This window comes from Sus scrofa, chromosome 1 (assembly GCF_054392235.1).
Source record: "Sus scrofa isolate SSC_HxYL_T2T_F1_AM1 chromosome 1, Sscrofa_HxYL_maternal_Yorkshire_Landrace_v2.0, whole genome shotgun sequence".
NCBI classification, from domain to species: domain Eukaryota; kingdom Metazoa; phylum Chordata; class Mammalia; order Artiodactyla; family Suidae; genus Sus; species Sus scrofa.
This window is the reverse complement of record NC_139383.1, coordinates 29,895,384-29,913,995: the sequence shown is the minus strand read 5'-3', so window position 1 is coordinate 29,913,995 and position 18,612 is coordinate 29,895,384. Positions and strand designations below refer to the sequence as shown.

The window sequence follows — 18,612 nt, the reverse complement described above, 5'->3', positions numbered from 1 at the left end:
AAGACCTACTTGAGATTTATGTACAGCAGTTTAAAACTGGGCTCATCAGCATCACTGTTTATTTTCTCCAGCCATGGGGTAGTTCCTCGGATGCAGGGAAAAAGCAAGCTAAAAACCGGCTTAATCAGAATTAAGGTTTGCCTGAATGATGGCGGGAAAGAAGGCAAGGTAAAGGCGGGGGGTCGCGGGGTTGGGGGGCGATGCACAGGATCTAAGCAGGTAAGAAAGTAAGTGTGGTCACGGGTGATGAGTCTTCTGTGGATTCCGGGTCCTAGTGCCTCCTGATGCGGTTGAAATGCAGGTGCTTGAGAGTGAGCTGAAACACAGAGTGGTCCATGGGTGAGTGGGCTGTTTGTGAAAGGAGCAGTGATGGGGAAAGACAGTCCTCTTCCCAGCCAAACTGGACTGTAGTCGTCTTCACTTCATGAGTATCCGCTCTCTCCTCCAGCCTCCTCAGTCACCTCTGTCCTCGCACTCTGCTGAGACTGTGCCTGACAACCTGCGGTCACCCTCCACCTTGCGCCTGGCTGCTCAACAGCACTCAGCATCATCCAGTCCCGCCTTGTTATAACACTCCCCTCGGCTTCACTGAGACCATATTCTCTGGCTCCTCTCCAAGCTCACAGTTGTCTCCTCTTCAGTCCTGATACTCTCTTCCACCTACTCTCTAAATATTGGCCTGATCCAGGGCTTGGTCCTCGACTTCATTCTCTTCTCTCTGCTCTTTTCCTGGGTGACCTCATCTGGTTCCGTAACCTAAATACGGAAATCTGACTCCCAAATCTGACCCTGACCCTGAATGTCTCCAGAATTTCCTATTTACACATCCAGCTGCCAGTGAATTCTATAGCCAGCTGATCTCGAATGCACGTTTCTGTAATCCTTCCAGCCCTGAAACCTACTCCTCTTCCAGGCTCCCTATTTTGCCATTTAGGTGTCACCCTGACTGCTTCACTGCCCTACGCCTATAATCAGTTCATGCATTCATTTTTTTCATTTCTTCATTTTCAATAACGAGCTTCAGTTATATATTAAGAAACTGTTCCAGGTGCCAGGAAACAACAGTGAACAGAGCATATGAAAGTACCTACCCTCAAGGAACTTCATGCAGTGAGAGCAGATAGACAAGAAACTAAGAAAAGTATAGAGGGTTCCAGCTTTGGGAAAAAAAACTGAAAGAGGAGAGTGGATGCAGAGTTGTGACATGGTTGTGATTTTAAATAGAGTGATAGGAAAATTTGGAAGGCGATCAAGCAGTGAAACAGACAGATATCTAGGGGAAGGGAATTCTTAACAGAGGAAACCGGGGCAGAAGCTCTGACATGTGAGCATGCCTGGTGTGCTTAGGGTGCAGCAAAAAGGCCAGTGAAGCCAATTAGAATAGAAGAGGGGGAGAGTAGTGTGGTACGTGGGGCTGTGTGAGCCATCAAAACTGGTGGATTTGAGCAAAGGCTTGGTCACATTTAAAGGGATCACTGGGAATTCCCGTTGTGGTGCAGTGGTTAACGAATCCAACTAGAAACCATGAGGTTGCGGGTTCGATCCCTGGCCTTGCTCAGTGGGTTAAGGATCTGGCATTGCCGTGAGCTGTGGTGTAGGTTGCAGACGCAGCTCAGATCCCGCGTTGCTGTGGCTCTGGCGTAGGCTGGCGGCTACAGCTCCGATTTGACCTGGGAACCTCCACATGCCACGGAAGCGGCCCAAGAAAATGGCAAAAAGACAAAAATAAAAATAAAGGGATCACTGGATGCTGGGTTGAGAACAGGCTGGAGGGGATGAAGGCTGAAAACAGGACCAGGCTGGTGGCTACTACAGCAGCACCAGAGAGAGCTTGGCCACTCGGGTCAGGGAGGAGCAGGGAAGGGGGCCAGGCTCTGGATCTATTTTGAAATAAAAGCCAATATTATCTTCTGAATGACTGAACATGGGGTGGGAGGGCAAGAGAGTCAGGGAACACTCAGTCCAAAGTTTGTGGCCAGAGCAAGTAGGATAAGTTTGCCATCAACTAAGGTGGGTAAGTCTGAGAGTGGAATAAGTCTGGGGGACATCAGAGTTCAATTTAGAAATATTTGTAGACATTTGAAAAGCGATGTACAACAAACTGTTGAATAGATAAGCCCTGAATTCAGGAGAGATATTGAGGCTGGAGAGGTAAATTTTGGATTCAGCAGCATATGGATGGTATAAAGGCATTAGCTTTATCTGAGATCAACCAGCCAGAGAGGATGAAGCCCTAGGACACGTCAACTTTAAGATAAAGGAGTTCCCACTGTGGCTCAGCAGGTTAGGAACATGAACATCCATGAAGATGTGGGTTGGATCCCTGGCCTTGCTCAGTGGGTGAAGGATCCAGCATTGCTGTGAGTTGTGGTGCAGGTCACTGATGTGACCTGATCTGGTGTGGCTGTGGCTGTGGCACAGGCCAGCAGCTGCAGCTCTGATTCGACCTCTAGCCTGGGAACTTCCATGTGCCTCGGGTGAGGTCCTAAAAAGAAAAAAAAAAAAAAAAAAAAAAAAAAGGTAAGATGAGCTGGAACCAGCAGAGGATGGATGTTGAGGAAAGACTGGTAGGGGATAACCAGGAGGTTGGTCCCTGAAGGCAGAGAGGCAAGTGTTTCGGGGAAGAGGGCGAGCATCCGCAGTCAGTGCTCGGGGTAGTCGCTGTGCTGCCACTAAGTGACAGGTGAGAACTGACCCCTGGGTTTTGTGACTGGGAGATTACCAGGATGTTGAAAAGAACACTTGCAGTAGAGTGGTGGCCATGCAAGTCTTATTGGAGCAGGTTCACGAGAGACTAGGAAGAGAGGAATTGAGGACAATGAAGACAGACAACTCTGGAAGAACTAGGCTATCATGATGGCAAAGAAAACAAGTGAAAAGAAATGAGAGAGTAAAACCTAGGAAGGAAAGTGGGGCCAAAAGACTTTCTTTTTTTTTTTTTTTTTTTAAGATGGAGAAAAGGAGATCCCGTTGTGGCTTAGTGGTAACAAACCTGACTAGTATCCATGAGGATTCAGGTTCGATTCCTGGCCTCGCTCAGTGGGTTAAGGATCCAGCGTTGCCGTGAGCTGTGGTGTAGGTCACAGAGGCTCGATCTGGCATGGCTGTGGCTGTGGCCTAGGACAGCAGCTGCAGCTCTGACTCCACCCCATAGCCTGGAAACTCCATATGCTGCAGGTGCAGCCCTAAAATGATAATAATAACAATAAAATAAAACAAAACAATGGAGAAAAAAATCATGCAAGGTTTCTGTGCTAATGGGAAGAGAGATCCAGGAGAGAGGTATGAGCTAGATGATTGCAGGTGTGAGCAGGGAGGGCTGTGGGGGAATGTTCTGGATAAGCAAGTGAGGAGGGCAAATGAGGAGAGAGGTTTCCAGAGAGAGAAGTTGGTATTGAGCAGTTGTCTAGGAGAGAGGCAGTTCATGGACGAGAGACAGATGACTGCCAGGCAGCACGGAGGGCCACTTGGAGTCAGTGGGGATGATTTAAAATGAGACCTGGGAGTTCCCACCATGGCTCAGTGGGTATCGAATCCTACTAGGAACCATAAGATTGGGGGTTCAATCCCTGGCCTTGCTCATTGGGTTAAGGATCCAGCATTGCCGTAAGCTGTGGTGTAGGTCGCAGATGCAGCCCAGATCCTGCATTGCTGTGGCTTTGGCATACGCCGTCAGCGACAGCTCCGATTAGACCCCTAGCCTGGGACCCTCCATATGCCATGGGTGCAGCCCTAGAAAAGACAAAAAGACCAAAAAAAAAAATTTTTTTAATTAATTAAATTAAATTAAAAAATAAAATGAGACCCAGCCCTGGGCTCCTGTGCTTTCTAAGCCATGTTCAGCTATGAGCCTGTAGACACTTGTTTGTCACACCTTAAGGTAAACCAGATCCCGTCACGCCTCTGCTTAAAATACTTTAGTAGGTTCCCATTGCACTTAGAATGAAATCCAAATCCAGTCTGTAAAGCCCCACACATCAGTCTCCACCAGCCTTCTCACTGGATCTCAAAGATCGAATCCTCCTGGGCTTCTTTTGAATCATGGAACAGGGCAAGTGTGTTTCTGATTCACCCTTTGCACTAGCTATTCTCTCTACCTGAGTTCTCTTTCCACCCTATCTTTGCAGAGTTGGCTCTTTATTACCACTCAGATTTTATCTTTCATGTCACCTCTCAGGATAATCTTCTCAGATCACCAATCAAAGGTAACCCCCTCCCCCTGCACACACTTAGTATCTTATCAGCACATTTTAATTCTGATGCGTTTTTGCCTGCTGGTGAATATGTTATAGCACCTAGAACAGTGCCTGGCACGTAACAGGTACTCAGTAAATATTTATTGAATAAATGAATTTGGGTGAATGAAAGAAGGAATGACCATGTAAGATTAACTGCTAAAAGTGAAAAATAATCTAAGCCTCTGAACTGAAATATTTACCAAACATTAACTGGTTGGGTTTCATTAATTGTCTCCACTTAAACTGGGGAAAAGAATGAAAGTCACAGCTGAAATAGCAAATATGGCAAATGTCCCATTTTGTGTTTGTAGCTGGCAGGGCAGAAGTTCAAAATGAAATCCTTTCAAATTACATTATTGCTGCACTCTTTTCTGACCTCCCCACTGAGTCATTGTTTATCTTACAAGAAACTTAACAACTTTGGAAGAATATTTGTTTTCTCAGCCTCCTAGAAATAGGAGAAAAAGAAGCCAACTCCAAGTGTGAGAAGGGAAAATGCTAGGAGGTGTGGAGTATCAAATGTGAAGTTAATTTGATATTATAAATAGTTTCCTTTCTTAGAAAATCACGAGGACATACACATCTGGACTCTCTGTTCCTCTGGTGACAAAAGTTGATTCATTGTTTCATTAACTCCTAAATCCAGGAAGACTCCCTTAACTCAGCAATAGCCTTTCTGCGTCTTAAAGCTCACCTCACTTTCGTTTCCTCACTTTTGTTCCCTGGGGCTTTCGACCATCCCGGGTTCACTTAGCCAATTCTGTAAGTTTTCAGTGCCTTGATGGATTTGATTTCTGTTCTTGTCTTTGACATTTCCCTCCAGGGAAACTTGTTTAACACACATACTTCATACTCACTTTGATCAACGTACACACTTCGGGCTGCTTACATTTTCATTTGAAAAGCATTCACCAACCTGCCGCTTCAAGCTAAGACATGTCCCTGGCTCTTTGGTGTTTCAGAAATCAGAGGGAGCCAAGATTTCTGAAGGCAACTGTTTCCTTTCTGCCCTCAGGTACTGGGCTTCCTGGCAAGAATGTATCCTTAGCCCATACTGCTGCTGCTGCTACTACAAATAAATTTAAAATGCAGAATTGTTTTGCCATCTCATCTTTCATAATTTGCACCAATGCCCTTATCTATACTTATTCTCCTCCACCAGCCTCGTGTTGACTTGTGGAGTCTATCTAGGGGTGAGTAGTATTTGGTTTGTGGCTCTCTCCTAATTTGCAATTTAAAACTTCCTTGGAGAATCTGAAAAAGAATGGATGTGGGTATATGTATAACTGCATCTCTTTGTTGTATAGCAGAAATTACCACAACATTGAAAATCAACTATACTTCAATAAAACTTAAAAAAAAAAACTTGGAACGGGTCTAGATTTAAGTTTAAGTAATTGTATGACTCAAAAGTAACAGGAATGTGATTCTTTCGAAAACATTTCATAATTCAGAGTTTGCTAATTTAGACAGATTCCTTCCCCACCTTGAATTCTTTTTTTTTTTTTTTTTTTTTTTTTTGTCTTTTTGCCATTTCTTGGGCCGCTCCCGCAGCATATGGAGATTCCCAGGCTGGGGTCTAATTGGAGCTGTAGCTGCCAGCCTACTCCAGAGCCACAGCAACGCACGATCCAAGCTGCGTCTTCAACCTACACCACAGCTCATGGCAACGCTGGATCCTTAATCCACTGAGCAAGGCCAGGGATCGAACCCGAAACCTCATGGTTCCTAGTCGGATTCGTTAACCACTGAGCCACGACGGGAACTCCTTGAATTCTGAATGAATACATACTATAAGGAGTTTTACATACTCCCCCTCCGAATAATTACGCTCTTAGAAAATGTCTTATTCTGGAGGTCCACCAGATGGGAAGATAGGCTTTTCGTAAGTTTTGTCTTCAGATTTTCATTTGCCCTGAAATTTAATGCATCCTGACAGCTCCATATGAAAAAAAAAAAAAATCAAAAATTTTCTTAACCTTAACTCATTGAGAACATTCTGCTTTCAGGTTAGACTTTTTTGAAAAAGTGCAAAAGGAGTGATAATAGGAGAGGCCCTTAGTTTTGTTCAATTAATTCATGACTCTTTTTCCCTGCTTCAATTTCTTAGTTAGTACAACTCACAAAATTTTTAACAAACCTTTATTTTTAAAGGAATTCTTTCCCACAGCTAGGATATGGGCAGCTCAAAAGTGCATATACCGAAGGTGGATTTCCAAAAAGCCAGTGAAACTTAAGACCCAGGGCCCCTCACCTGCACAGCCCCTTCCAAGACCCATATACGCATGCCTCACCTTGCATTCATGGTTTGTATTATTTTTCTTAAGCAGGACTTTCAAAAAGCTTAGGCTCTGCAAGATGGATCTGCTTATGTACCTCCACGTTGAGGACCAAATTATCCCCAATATAGATATTTCCCCTTAACCCCAGCTTCCAATGTACATTTGCCTCCTTTCTTCTTCATTTGCACGCTCCACAGGTGCCTCACATTCCATCTGTACAAACTAACTCAGTGAACTCAGTGTTGTCCCAATCCAACCTTCCACCAGACTCCCGCTTCCCAAACCTGCACTTTCCCCTCCTCCAGGTCTTACTTCATTGACTGTCCCCATTGTCTACTGGATTAGTTCTCCAAGCTAGAGAACTGTTTCTTCCAGTCTTAGCTCCCAGTTGTGCAGGTTGCATCCCTACACCCCACCAGCCCCAGGTTTCCCATCCAATTCCCCCCACAGGCTCTTCCTAGGTTTCTATAACTCTGTGTCTACGCTCTCCATTTGCCATATTTTGCCAGCTCCTCCTTCAAAAATCTGGTCACTTCCCCCCCCCCGACCCCACCCCACTCTGTTGTTTTAAACATGACCTACTGGAGTTCCTGTTGTGGCTCAGTGGATTAAGAGCCCAGGTAGTATCCATAAGGATGTGGGTTTCGTCCCTGGCCCTGTTCAGTGGGTTAAGGATCCAGTGTTGCCACATGCTCCCTCATAGATGTGGCTGCAAGGGACAGCACAGATGCAGCTCCCGTGTAGCTGTGGCTGTGGTGTAGGCTTGCAGTTGCAGCTCCTATTTGACCCCTGGCTCGGGAACTTCCATATGCTGCAGGTGCATCCATAAAAAGGAAAAAAAAAATTTTTTTTTGATTAAAAAAAAAAATGCCCTACTGCCTTAAGGGCCAGGATGGACAAAACTCCTCTTGACTACTCTCTCCCTCCCTTTGATCTCTTGATCCCCGACCCAGAACCTGTCCTCTTCATACCACACTATTTAGGCAACTGACCTCTGCTGTGTGATTCCTCTTCTGACCCCCATGCAGTTCTCTTTGCCTAGATAACTGCTTCAAAATTCAGCTTGGAGATAACCTCCTTCAGGAAAATTTCATAGATGAACTCCTCTAACACATGTGACCTTCCTTTGTACTTGCCAACACAGTGCATTGCAATGCTCTGTTTTCTCTCCTGCCTCTTAAAGCAAAGAAAGTATGGGTCCTCTGTTCCTTGTATCTTCGGTTCCTCCCCAGTACAGTGTCTGGTCCACAGTAGATGGTCAACAAAGAGTGGAATGAATAATTCGTGAAGTGAGAGGGGGGAAAAGGGAGTGGTATGATGGTAGAGCCAACATGTCTCCCTTTTCTGAACACATACCCCTTCCTCCTCCCATTGCACAGATTGTTAGATCACAGATTAAATCACATCCTATGATCCATAAAGATCAAAACCTATTGTGATTTATACGGTTATTCATGATCTAATCCCCACACACAATGAATTCAGCACTGGACTGACCGCAACTGAACGGTGAATATTTTTTAATCTTCTGCTAGGAATCAGTTTTAAGGCTAGGCACTGTAGAGATTACATAAGAAGGAGAATGGGCAGAGACCATTCCTGGAAACTAAAACTCTATAACCTCCTTAAGGAAGTGAAACTGCAAGAGTTTTAGCTGAGGCAATAGAAAAGAAAAAAATGGGACTAGAAATTATTAAAGATTTAGGAGAAAGGAACACTATCTGGAGCTAGGGTGACTCAAGGCTTTGAAGATCCTTGGGCATAAGGAGGTAGAACTAAATCTGCAGAGATAACTATCATGTAGGAAGAGAAGGAGAAATAAGGAAGTAAGAGGTAGGAGAAAACCCAGGGGAAAAAACGTTCCTTAGGAGGTAAAAGAATTTCAAGAAAGAGTAAGTATGGTAGATTAAATGGGTTTAAAAAAACCTTTGGGAGTTCTGGCTGTGGCTCAGTGGGTTACAAACCTGACTAGTATCCATGAGGATGTGGGTTCTATCTCTGACCTTGCTCAGTGGGTTAAGGATTTGGTGTTGCCACAAGTGGTGGTGTAGGTTGCAAATGCGGCTCAGATTTTGTGTTGCTGTGGCGGTGGCATAGGCCGGTGGCTATGGCTCTGAACTTTCATGTGCTGCAGGTGTGGCCCTTAAAAAAAAAAGACAAAAAATAAAATCAAATAAAGACATTAGGTCAATCTCTAAATTCCTTGAATCTGGGCTGGCCTTAGGACTTGTACCGACGATAGAAAGGGATGGAAACGATGTGGACGTGTGACTTCCAGTGTGGAAACCTCTCAAAGAGCTGAATGCAGTGTCAGCCTCCGCTACCAGGTCTGACAGGGGGTGAAGCCACCATGGCCTCCTGGAGGAAGAGGCCACCTGAAGGGAACTGAAGTTCCCCGCTGTATCACCTACTGTCAACCATCTCTGTGAGGCTCCCTTGGAGCTTCCAGTCCAGCTACACCTCACGCTGATGTTGTAGGCACATGAGTGAGCCCAGGTGAAAGGAGCAGAGGCACCAGCCAACCAAACCAAAGAATCACAGAAAATAGTAAACAGTGTATTCCAAGCCACTACTCTGGGGGAGCCTGTTTTATACCTAAATAGACCACTGATGTGAAACAAGCTCTAGGGAAGGCTGAGAAATGAAGGGTCACCCACAGATGTGGCACCCTCATGTCCTGGCATCTCAAATCTGGAAGAAGCATGAGTTGGTCAGACAGGTTTCTAGTTAAAGATGAATTATCAAGGTCTGAGGCTATCCGCTATTTGAATGGCGCTGAGTTATCAAGGTCTGAGGCTATCCGCTATTTGAATCATGCATGTGCAATTAATTGTCTTGTTTAGATTCTGTGCTCGCCAAGAAATCCTATTATTTGACTTCAACTTGTGCAGGCCAAAGGGAGGGAGCCAGCTTTCATGAGGATTATATTTTTCTTTGTAAATGCATAATATTCATTTTCATTGAAGGTTTTAAAAATAGGGCCTCATCTGTGTCAAAAATTAGCCCTCTGGGTGATACTTACCTTGAATTAAGAGAAAAGTGTTTTCTGCTAACGTGAAATATCTTTACAATGCAAACCATTTTAAAGTATATAAGGTACAAAGTAAAACTTTTCCACACTCCTGCATACTCTATACCCTGATAAAACCAGGATTAACAGCGCCGTCTGTGTATTTGTGCACATACACCTACCATCAACTTACCTGTCAAGTTTCTTCTTCCTTCAATCAAAAGCTGAAGAATCACTGTGCCCACTATTTCTGTGACCTCATACGTTTCTCTCTAGGAAAGTATTTTTTTTTTTAATTTTTTTGTCTTTTTGTCTTTTGAGGGCCGCACCTGTGGCATAAGGAGGTTCCCAGGCTAGGGGTCGAATCGGAGCTGTAGCCACTGGCCTACGCCACAGCCACGGCAATGCAGGATCCAAGTGGTGTCTGCGATCTACACCACAGCTCACAGCAACACCAGATCCTCAACCCACTGAGCAAGGCCAGGGATCAAACCTGCAACCTCATGGTTCCTGGTTGGATTGGTTTCTTCTCTGCCATGATAGGAACTCCGCTAGTGAAAGTATTTTTAGAAGAAAGTCACAAACTGTAAATATGTTGTTTCTGTCCCTTATATTAAAACCCAAGAACAAGTTATCTCTACATTGTCTAGTGGGATGCTTTAATCCTAGGCAGAGTAATAAATTCATTCCTGGCCACATACCTGGTCTCCTCCCCCAGCCAGTTTCAAGTCAGAGCTGCGAGTTCTGCTACTAAAGGAGAAGGGGAGTTTTCTGTAACCCACTTACTGCTAAGTTAAACTGTTGTAGCCATCTCTCCATGTGAATTTTTTGTTTTGTTTTGTTTTTTGTTTTTTGGGGTTTTTTTTTTTTTTTTTTTTTTTTTTTTTGGCCTTTTAGGGCCGCTCCCATGGCATATGGAAGATCCCAGGCTAGGGGTCTAATTGAAGCTGCAGCCGCCAGCCTACACCACAGCTACAGCCATGCCAGATAGAACCACATCAGTGACCTACACCACAGCTCTCGGCAACACTGGATCCTTAACCCACTGATCGGGGCCAGGGGTTGAACCCTCACCCTTCTGGATACTAGTGGGGTTCATTACCACTGAGCCACAATGGGAACACCTCCATGTGAATTTTATTTAACCATTATTTTAATTAGCTATTCACATAAGAAACTCTCCATCTTAATGTACTTTGTGCCGTATTTGGAAGAATTGTAGACATGTAAGCCCAAGAGTTATCCGGATTATCTGAACCTTATATGTTTGGGGCTTAAAAAGACCTACAAAATGTAGAAGAGGTGGAAGGCTGAAGCCCATGACTCTAGCATAGGGCAAGCATGGTGGGCCAGGACCAACCTGAAACCCCAAATAAAAATTTGAAATGAGTCAGAAAGACAAAGACAAATACCATATGATATCACTTATAACTGGAATCTAATGTCCAGCCCAAATGAACATCTCCACAGAAAAGAAAATCATGGACTTGGAAAATAGACTGTGGCTGCCAGGATGGGAGAGGGAGGGAGTGGGAGGGATCGGGAGCTTGGGCTTATCAGACACAACTTAGAATAGATTTACAAGGAGATCCTACTGAGTAGCATTGAGAACTATGTCTAGATACTCATATTGCAACAGAACAAAGGGGGGGGGGGAAATGTATACATGTAAGGATAACTTGATCCCCTTGCTGTACAGTGGGAAAAAAAAATAAATTATATAAAAAAAAAAATTCTTTCTGTGTAAGAGAGCCAGGGAGATGGGAGGGGTTCTTCAATCATCACTGAAAAGATCTCTGAAGGGTTCCCTTGTTGGAAAGCACTGGTTATTCTAATTCCTTTGCTGAGTCACCCAACTTAAATGCACAGCAAAGAACCTGGTAGTTTCCAGGCTGTTTTACTGATGGTTGTTTGTCGGTTGTAATTTGGTGTTTTCATAAGAGAGGGTGAGCTTAAGTCCTTCTACTCCATCATCTTGTCCCACTTATTAACCCACAGCAGAGAAACTGGAATTATGGTTGGAGACATGGTTCCCTACCAAAGGGAATATCTTAAAATAATTTCAGATATTACTATTATTTCATTGTAGATAGAAGCTGAATTTTTGACCCAAGAGTACTGCTCAGAGAGCAATGAAGAAAATACTCACTCTTTTGCTAGTTCCATTGATATTTGTTCCAAAGAGCATCCCTTTGTCTCGGGAATAAACACGAGCACAAAAACCAGAGCTGCTAGACTCATGATTGTATAAATAAAGCACACCCATGGCAGGCCAATGAGATCTAGAGAGGACAAAGGAAATTGGTTAGAGATGTTTCGTGTTGCTTTGATCCCATTTATGGACAGCTGCTTCTTAGAGCATATATGAAGCTATACACATTTTCAAACATGTTAATTTTGAAATAACAATCACAAATTAAAAACATAGCCAGCCCTGAAAGTTTCATTTTCCCAAACTACCCTAGCTTCCTCTGGCAAAATAAATAACGGTCTTATAAGTATCACCATTTAAACACCAAGATCTCTTCTTGATGGACATGCTTTTTGTGTTCAAAATGGTAATTGACATGCTCATTGGTTGGGGTGGGAGTTAAGAACCTCACAGAATACAGACACTCAGAAATCGGAAGGTCAACCACCTTCTCTCTCCTCACGCTCCACGTTCCTCTCTTGGGAATCACGGCTGTAGTCATTTGGTTTCTATTTGGTAGATATTTTTAAAGACATCTTTATACAGATGGACTCTTCCTGGAATGAGCTTCCCCTTCTCTACTCAGATTTGAATAAATCATTTCATGTTGGCAGTTTTTCATCATTTTAGTAGCTGGCATTGTATCTGTAATGCTGCTTCTTAGATTCAGAGGGAAAAAACAGTGATAGTAGTTTGAATAAAAGGCATTAACTTGCTAAGAGGCATCGGCAAGAAGCAGGATCCTCCAGGTTTTGGTGGATCTCATCTGCCAGCTCAGTTTCAGGTCAGAGGTCCAGCCCCTTTGTAGTTACTGACCAAGGTCAAGGTATGCTAGCTGGTGAGAGGTGGCCCCCAGGGCACTTGCGTCTGCCCTTGTAATGTGCTACCCTGGGCCCATCAGAAAGTCCAGAATGGCCTGGAACAGTGAGGAGGCCTTTTTTAAACACAGGGTCAGACCAGCCACAGACAAAAACAGTGCAAATAGCCAGTAGCAGCCACACATCACGACTGATCTGTTGGGAACACGCATGGAGCAGTTAGGCAGTCAGGCAGAGTGGAAGGATCCATGCATATTAACCATTCGTAGGTCAGCTGTGCTGAAGTGGGGAGAAGCAGGAAGATGGAACAGCCCTGCAGTCTTTCTGGCAATTTTAATTAAAGTCAGCTCACTCTGTGCCACTCTTGCTGCTGGCATGGGGTTTTGCCCAAGTGAGTGCTTACTAAAGTGTTTATAAAATTGGTCGTCTTCCCTCTCTAGGACATACAACCAGAAAACAAAAATGAAGAGAATCAAAACATCATCTTATTGTACTCATCCCCTGTGCTCTTTGAGCATTTTCAGTAACAGGGAGCTCATGACTTTTCAAAGACAGGCACTGTGGGAGTTCCCGTTGCGGCACAGTGGGTTTAGAACCCAACTAGCACTGCACTAGCCTGAGGATGCAGGCTTGATCCCTGGACTCGCTCAGTGGGTTAAGGATCCAGTACGGCCAAGAGCTATGGCGTAGGTCACTGATGTGGTTCTATCTGGTGTTGCTGTGGCTGTCTGTGGTGTAGGCTGTCAGCTGCAGCTCCAATTCGACTGCTAGCCTGGGAACTTCCATATGCTGTGGGTGTGGCCCTAAACCCCCCACCCCAAACCCCCAAAAACAAAGATGGCTACTGCTCTGTGAGCCAGCCCTGTCTAAGATGTAGTCCTCACTCGTTCCTAAGCCCACGTCTACCTTCTGGGAGCTTGGGTTCAGAGGTTCATCTTTGTCCTCTGGATCAGTCCTCCCCCTCCCTTCACAACAGCCGCACAAACATATGAAGCCTCCTCCATCCCTTCCTGAGCATCGTCTTGTCCAAGTCAAGCACCCCCAGCTCCCGAAACAATGCTTCAGAGATGGGAGGTCACATGCCCGCGTCATCCAGGTTGTTCTCCGTCGGTGGACACACTGCAACCCTCTTAACACACTTCACTCAGAGCTGAGCGCAGGACTGCAGCTCTATTATGACCATGGCAGAGTATGTCTGTATCTCCAGAATACTCTGCTTTTACGGACATGGCTGAGACTGTGCTAAAAGTTGGTGTCCAAGGGCTTATTGCCAAGCAGAATCCTTATATCTTTTACTTGGAAAATTGATTTTTGAAAAAAAGCAGAGAATTTCAAACACAGTCCAATGAAATATCAGCTAAAGGTTTTAGATCATTCCAGGATTTGTTTTATTGCATAGACGTTCCCCCCATTTGCTGTAAAAGCTCATGCAGCACTTCTGAATTATCAGCTCAGCTGCTATATGGGCTATGCTTCCTGGAGTTTTTTTTTTTTTTTTTTTTTAAGGGCCATACCTGCAGCATATGGAAGTTTCCAGACAAGGTGTCAAATTGGAGCTGTAGCAGCCAGCCTACACCACAGCCAAAACAATGAGGGATATGAGCCATGTCTGCAACCCACACCACAGCTCACAGCAACACCAGATCCTTAACCCACTGAGCAAGGCCAGGGATGGAACCTGAATCCTCATGGATACTAGTCGAGTTCGTTACCGCTAAACCACAGTGGGAACTCCGTTCCTAGAGATTTTTGCCATCTTTATTCTTCCCTCATCTTTTCCATTCTTTCTTTTACCTTTCTCTTTCTCTACACAAATAGCAGGTAAGGGTGTGTATGTGTGTGCGCACACGCACGCATGTGTGTGTGTGTGTGTGTGTGTAAAAGTGAAGAGAATAGGTCTGTAAGTATGATCTGAGAGAGGTGTGGTTGGTGCAAATGACCAGTTTCTTTGTTTCCTTTCATCTTGGGCTATTTCCAAAATATGGTACATAAACATTTGAAAATTTTATGTAGAAGCCCAAACCATGCTTAATAACTCTAAAAGTTAATTTCCAAAGTATGTACTCAAAAAAAAGTGGTCAACAAGATTCAGAAGTACTATAGATAGATAGATAGTTTTTTGAGTATACATCCACTTCTGAAAATGTGTATCTTATCTTTACATTATATAAACTTCCATATATATATATACTTATATATATATATATATATATTTATGGAAGAAAACTCAATGGTCAGTTTTGGAGGATGCTAGGGAACCGCTTCACTAGTTTGAAAACTAAAAAATAAAGAGAAAGTTTCAAATATCAATCTTGGTTTCCTATATGATTCCTACTTCAGGGCAGGCAAATAACTGAGAACAAATTTCTCCTTAGAGAAGTATTGCTGATAAAAATTTAGCAGAAATGATGACATGAAAATAATGGATTGGGGCTCTGATCCTCAAAGGATGCAGGCTTGATGAAGTGGGAGCCAGACAGACAGAACACCCCCAGCCCCACCCCCTCAGTGGCAGGACACACATCCAACTGGGAAGGAGTTTGCAACCAAACAAACAAGAACATCTTCATCTTTTCCAGCTTCTGCATCTAACCAGCAGTTTATAGAAAACATAAAGGATAGAGGGTCATACGAAGTGACTACAATTGGCAAATCCACCCCAGGGAAAACTCTATGAGACAAATGACTGAGTTTCTCCATTAAAAATATAAAGTGTGGGAGTTCCTGCTGTGGCGCAACGGGATTGGCGGCGTCTCTGGAGCGCTGGGATGCAGGTTCTATCCCTGGTCTGGCACCATTGCCTTAAGTTAAGGTTAAGGATTTGGTGGCACTGTAGGTCGCAACTGTGGCTCAGATCTGGCCCTGGAATTCCATAGGCCGCAGGCCGGCCAAAAAAAAGAGAAAAATAAAAGCCTAAAATAAAAAAAATATATCAAGTGTGAGGAGAGGAGAAATGAGGATGAAACCTACAAATTACAGGACATATCAATCAATTGTACATTAGGTATTTGGATTGTGATTCAAATGAAGTAAAAAATAATTGTAAGACAATGGGAAGGATGTGGACACAGACCGGATACTTGATACCACGGGATTATCACTCAGTGTTTTTAGGTGTGACAATGATACTGTCATTATAGTGTTTAAATGTCTTATCTTTTAGTGGCCACTGATGAAATTTTAAAGAAAAAAAAGTGACAGGATTATTATTCAGTGTTTTTAAGTGTGACAACTATATTGTTGTTACATGTTTAAATGTCTTATCTTTTAGTGGTCAGTGATGAAATTTGAAAAATAAAATGACATGTCTGGGATATAACTCAAAATAATTTGGGGGGCAGGGCAGGTGGGGGTCATACATAAATTAGGACTGATAACTGCTTAAACTGGGGGGTCAGTCCATCAGGTTCATGGCCATTCTCTTTACTTTCGAGTGAGTTTGAAAATCCCAAATATGGGAGTTCTCGTCGTGGCTCAGTGGTTGATGAATCTGACTAGGAACCATGAGGTTTTGGGTTCGATCCCTGGCCTTGCTCAGTGGGTTAAGGATCTGGTGTTGCCGTGAGCTGTGGTGTAGGTCGCAGACGTGGCTCGAATCCCACATTGCTGTGGCTCTGGCGTAGGCTGGTGGCTGCAGCTCCGATTCGACCCCTAGCCTGGGAACCTCCACATGCTGCAGAAAAAAAAAAAAAAGGAAATACCAAATATGTTTTTCAGGGGAGTGTGAAGGCTTCCCTAGCATTTGTCCTAAGAGCACAAAAGGTGTTAGAGGAAAACAAGTTCTTACCAGTCACGGTTAAAAACGTCAGAGAGATGAGGAGATTGATAGCCCAGTTCATGCTGGAAGTTAGAGCCATGGCTCGTCCTCGAATTCCAGCGGGAAAGATCTCGCTCAACACCAGCCAGGGCACTGGAAGAAAGGGAAGAGTGGGTGGGGGGCAGCAAAATGATCACACACACACACACACACACACACACACACACACACACACACACACACACTCCGGTGAAGCTGAGGCCCAGCTCACTGCCCTCTGCATGACTGGGGGCTGGAGAGCAGGGTCTCGTCTTCTTACCCGAGGAGGGAAGAGGGCTCTGTTTCTCCCTCACCTCCAACCAAGTGACAAAAGATTCAGATTCGGGAGAAACTCGGAGAGAGCTTGCCAGTGGTCTGAGGAAGTAGGGGGAGGGACCTTGAGGGCCAGCAGGTGACACTGGCCTGAGAAATACATACGGGAGGAGCAGTGGCTGGGACCAGCTGCCCAGAACAAGAAAGGCAGGTTTGGGGCTCTGCCAAACACAGAACCTTAGTGCCGGAGCCTGGCTCTACCTGCTTCCCTCTGGGTTCCTTTCCTGCAATTGCCTTTGCTCCTGACCTTGTAGAAATCCAACATCAGAGCTACTGAGCAGCAGGCTACCAAGTGGGGGGGTGGGGAGGGGAAGGGAGGAAGGAGGCTGGCTCCCCCCCCTTCCCACTCAGACTCCCTGGCCTGCGGCAAGCTGAGCAAAGAAAAGCTCTAAATTAAATGGAGCTCCAGATTTGATTATTTTACCAGACCAAACCTTTGACTTTCTGAGAGGAGACTCTTCTTGGCACAACTGATCAGAGAGCCATTTATTATCCAAGAGTGACACAGAACATCATAGGACCTGCCTGATGGGATGAGAAAGGGCAGGAGAGAAGTCAATTAACGTCTCTCCTGCTCACAGCCTATCAAGTCCAGTTTGCCTCATAGCTCCGAGTTCTCAAAAGCGGCTGAGCCCTTTACAAACCTTATCTCAATTGATCTGCACTAAATTCCTACCAGATAGGAACTAATATCACTCTCCCTCTTTTATTTTTATTATTATGATTATTTTTGTCTTTTTAGGGCCGTACCCATGGCATAGGGAGGTTCCCAGGCTACGGTTGAATTGGAGCTGCAGCTGCTGGCCTACACCACAGCCACAGCAATGCTAGATCCAAGCCGCATCCCCGCCCTACACTGCAGCTCTTGGCAACGCCAGATCCTTAGCCCACTGAGGCCAGGGATCAAACCTGCATCCTCACAGATACTTGCTGGGCTCTTTACCCACTGAGCCACAATAGGAACTCCACTCTCCCTCTTTTATAGAAGAGGAAACTGAGACTTAAGGCTTTCATGATCTGCCAAGATCCCAAATTTCATAAGTGGCAGCGGAGGTGGCACTGAGCCCAGGCAGCCTCAGGAACTCATGCTTTTTCATGTCGGCGCTCTCTTGGTGGTGGCTCAATAAATATTTGTTAATGAATGAATGTCTCTGTAGAGTATAAGCACCTGTGATTCTGGGGGAAGGGCTTAGGGGCTGCTCCAGCCCTGGTGCACTGCTAGCTGCTACTTTTGTGTTGCAAAACCAGTGTTTAGATACAGACCAGCTGCCTCACCCCACCCCAGAGGAGGCCTGGGGGAGGGGGATAGGGGGGCAGCAACCCCGTGGGCTGCCTGTGCCAGAATCACAGAGCAGTCATCTGTGTCTCTGAAAAGGTACCTCTCAGGATAAGATCACGCTCTGTGGAGAAAACACCTGCTCAGAGTACATTTGCAAAGTAAGAAAAATAATTAAATGATAGGAGAAGGCTAGAAACACATTTTTTTTTTCTTAATTACTTTCTCCAGGGTTACTTTAGGGCGTGGAAGTAACTATAACCAAGGAACATGGTTATTATTGTTCTAACTAACAGGGAATTCTAAAGTAATATTCCAGGTCCCTCCCTTTCACTCTGTGCCTCCAAAGACCTTCAGGTTCTTAAAGATTATATCCTTGGAGACCAGGGCAAAGCTCAGGTAACCATGCCTTGGGCTTTGCAAGACGGGGTATCTGGCTCTGAGTAGAATGACAGCTGCATAATTCTGGTGCAGCCTTTGTAATGACCTGCCCTTGGGCAAATACAAGATAAAAGTGGGTACGTCTACTCTGCTGAAGATAAATAACCTGTGCTGCAGGCCAATCCCCAGGACCCTTCCTGCTCTGGATGTTTGATGTGGGCAGGGGTGAAGCCCAGGGTTCCTTATGGTCTTTTGCTCTAGCAGCCGTGAGGAGGAGGTGGGAGAAG

General features: G+C 44.8%; 1 protein-coding gene across 3 annotated transcripts in view; it reads right to left on the bottom strand.

Annotated features, from left to right (window-relative positions):
- Window positions 1-18,612, bottom strand: part of SLC2A12 (solute carrier family 2 member 12) — a 63,177-nt gene that overhangs the window by 3,797 nt on the left and 40,768 nt on the right. The window contains exons 3-5 of one of the 3 annotated variants that reach the window (XM_005652670.4): window positions 16,327-16,449; window positions 11,680-11,812; window positions 43-316 (exon numbers count right to left, since the gene is read on the bottom strand). In XM_005652670.4, coding sequence (XP_005652727.1) covers window positions 238-316; window positions 11,680-11,812; window positions 16,327-16,449 — 335 coding nt within the window. In that variant the 3' untranslated portion in view covers window positions 43-237. Of the gene's footprint in view, window positions 1-42; window positions 317-8,023; window positions 8,663-11,679; window positions 11,813-16,326; window positions 16,450-18,612 lie in introns of those variants that run through there. The other 2 variants (XM_084955677.1, XM_003121191.7) reach the window with 2 other exon arrangements.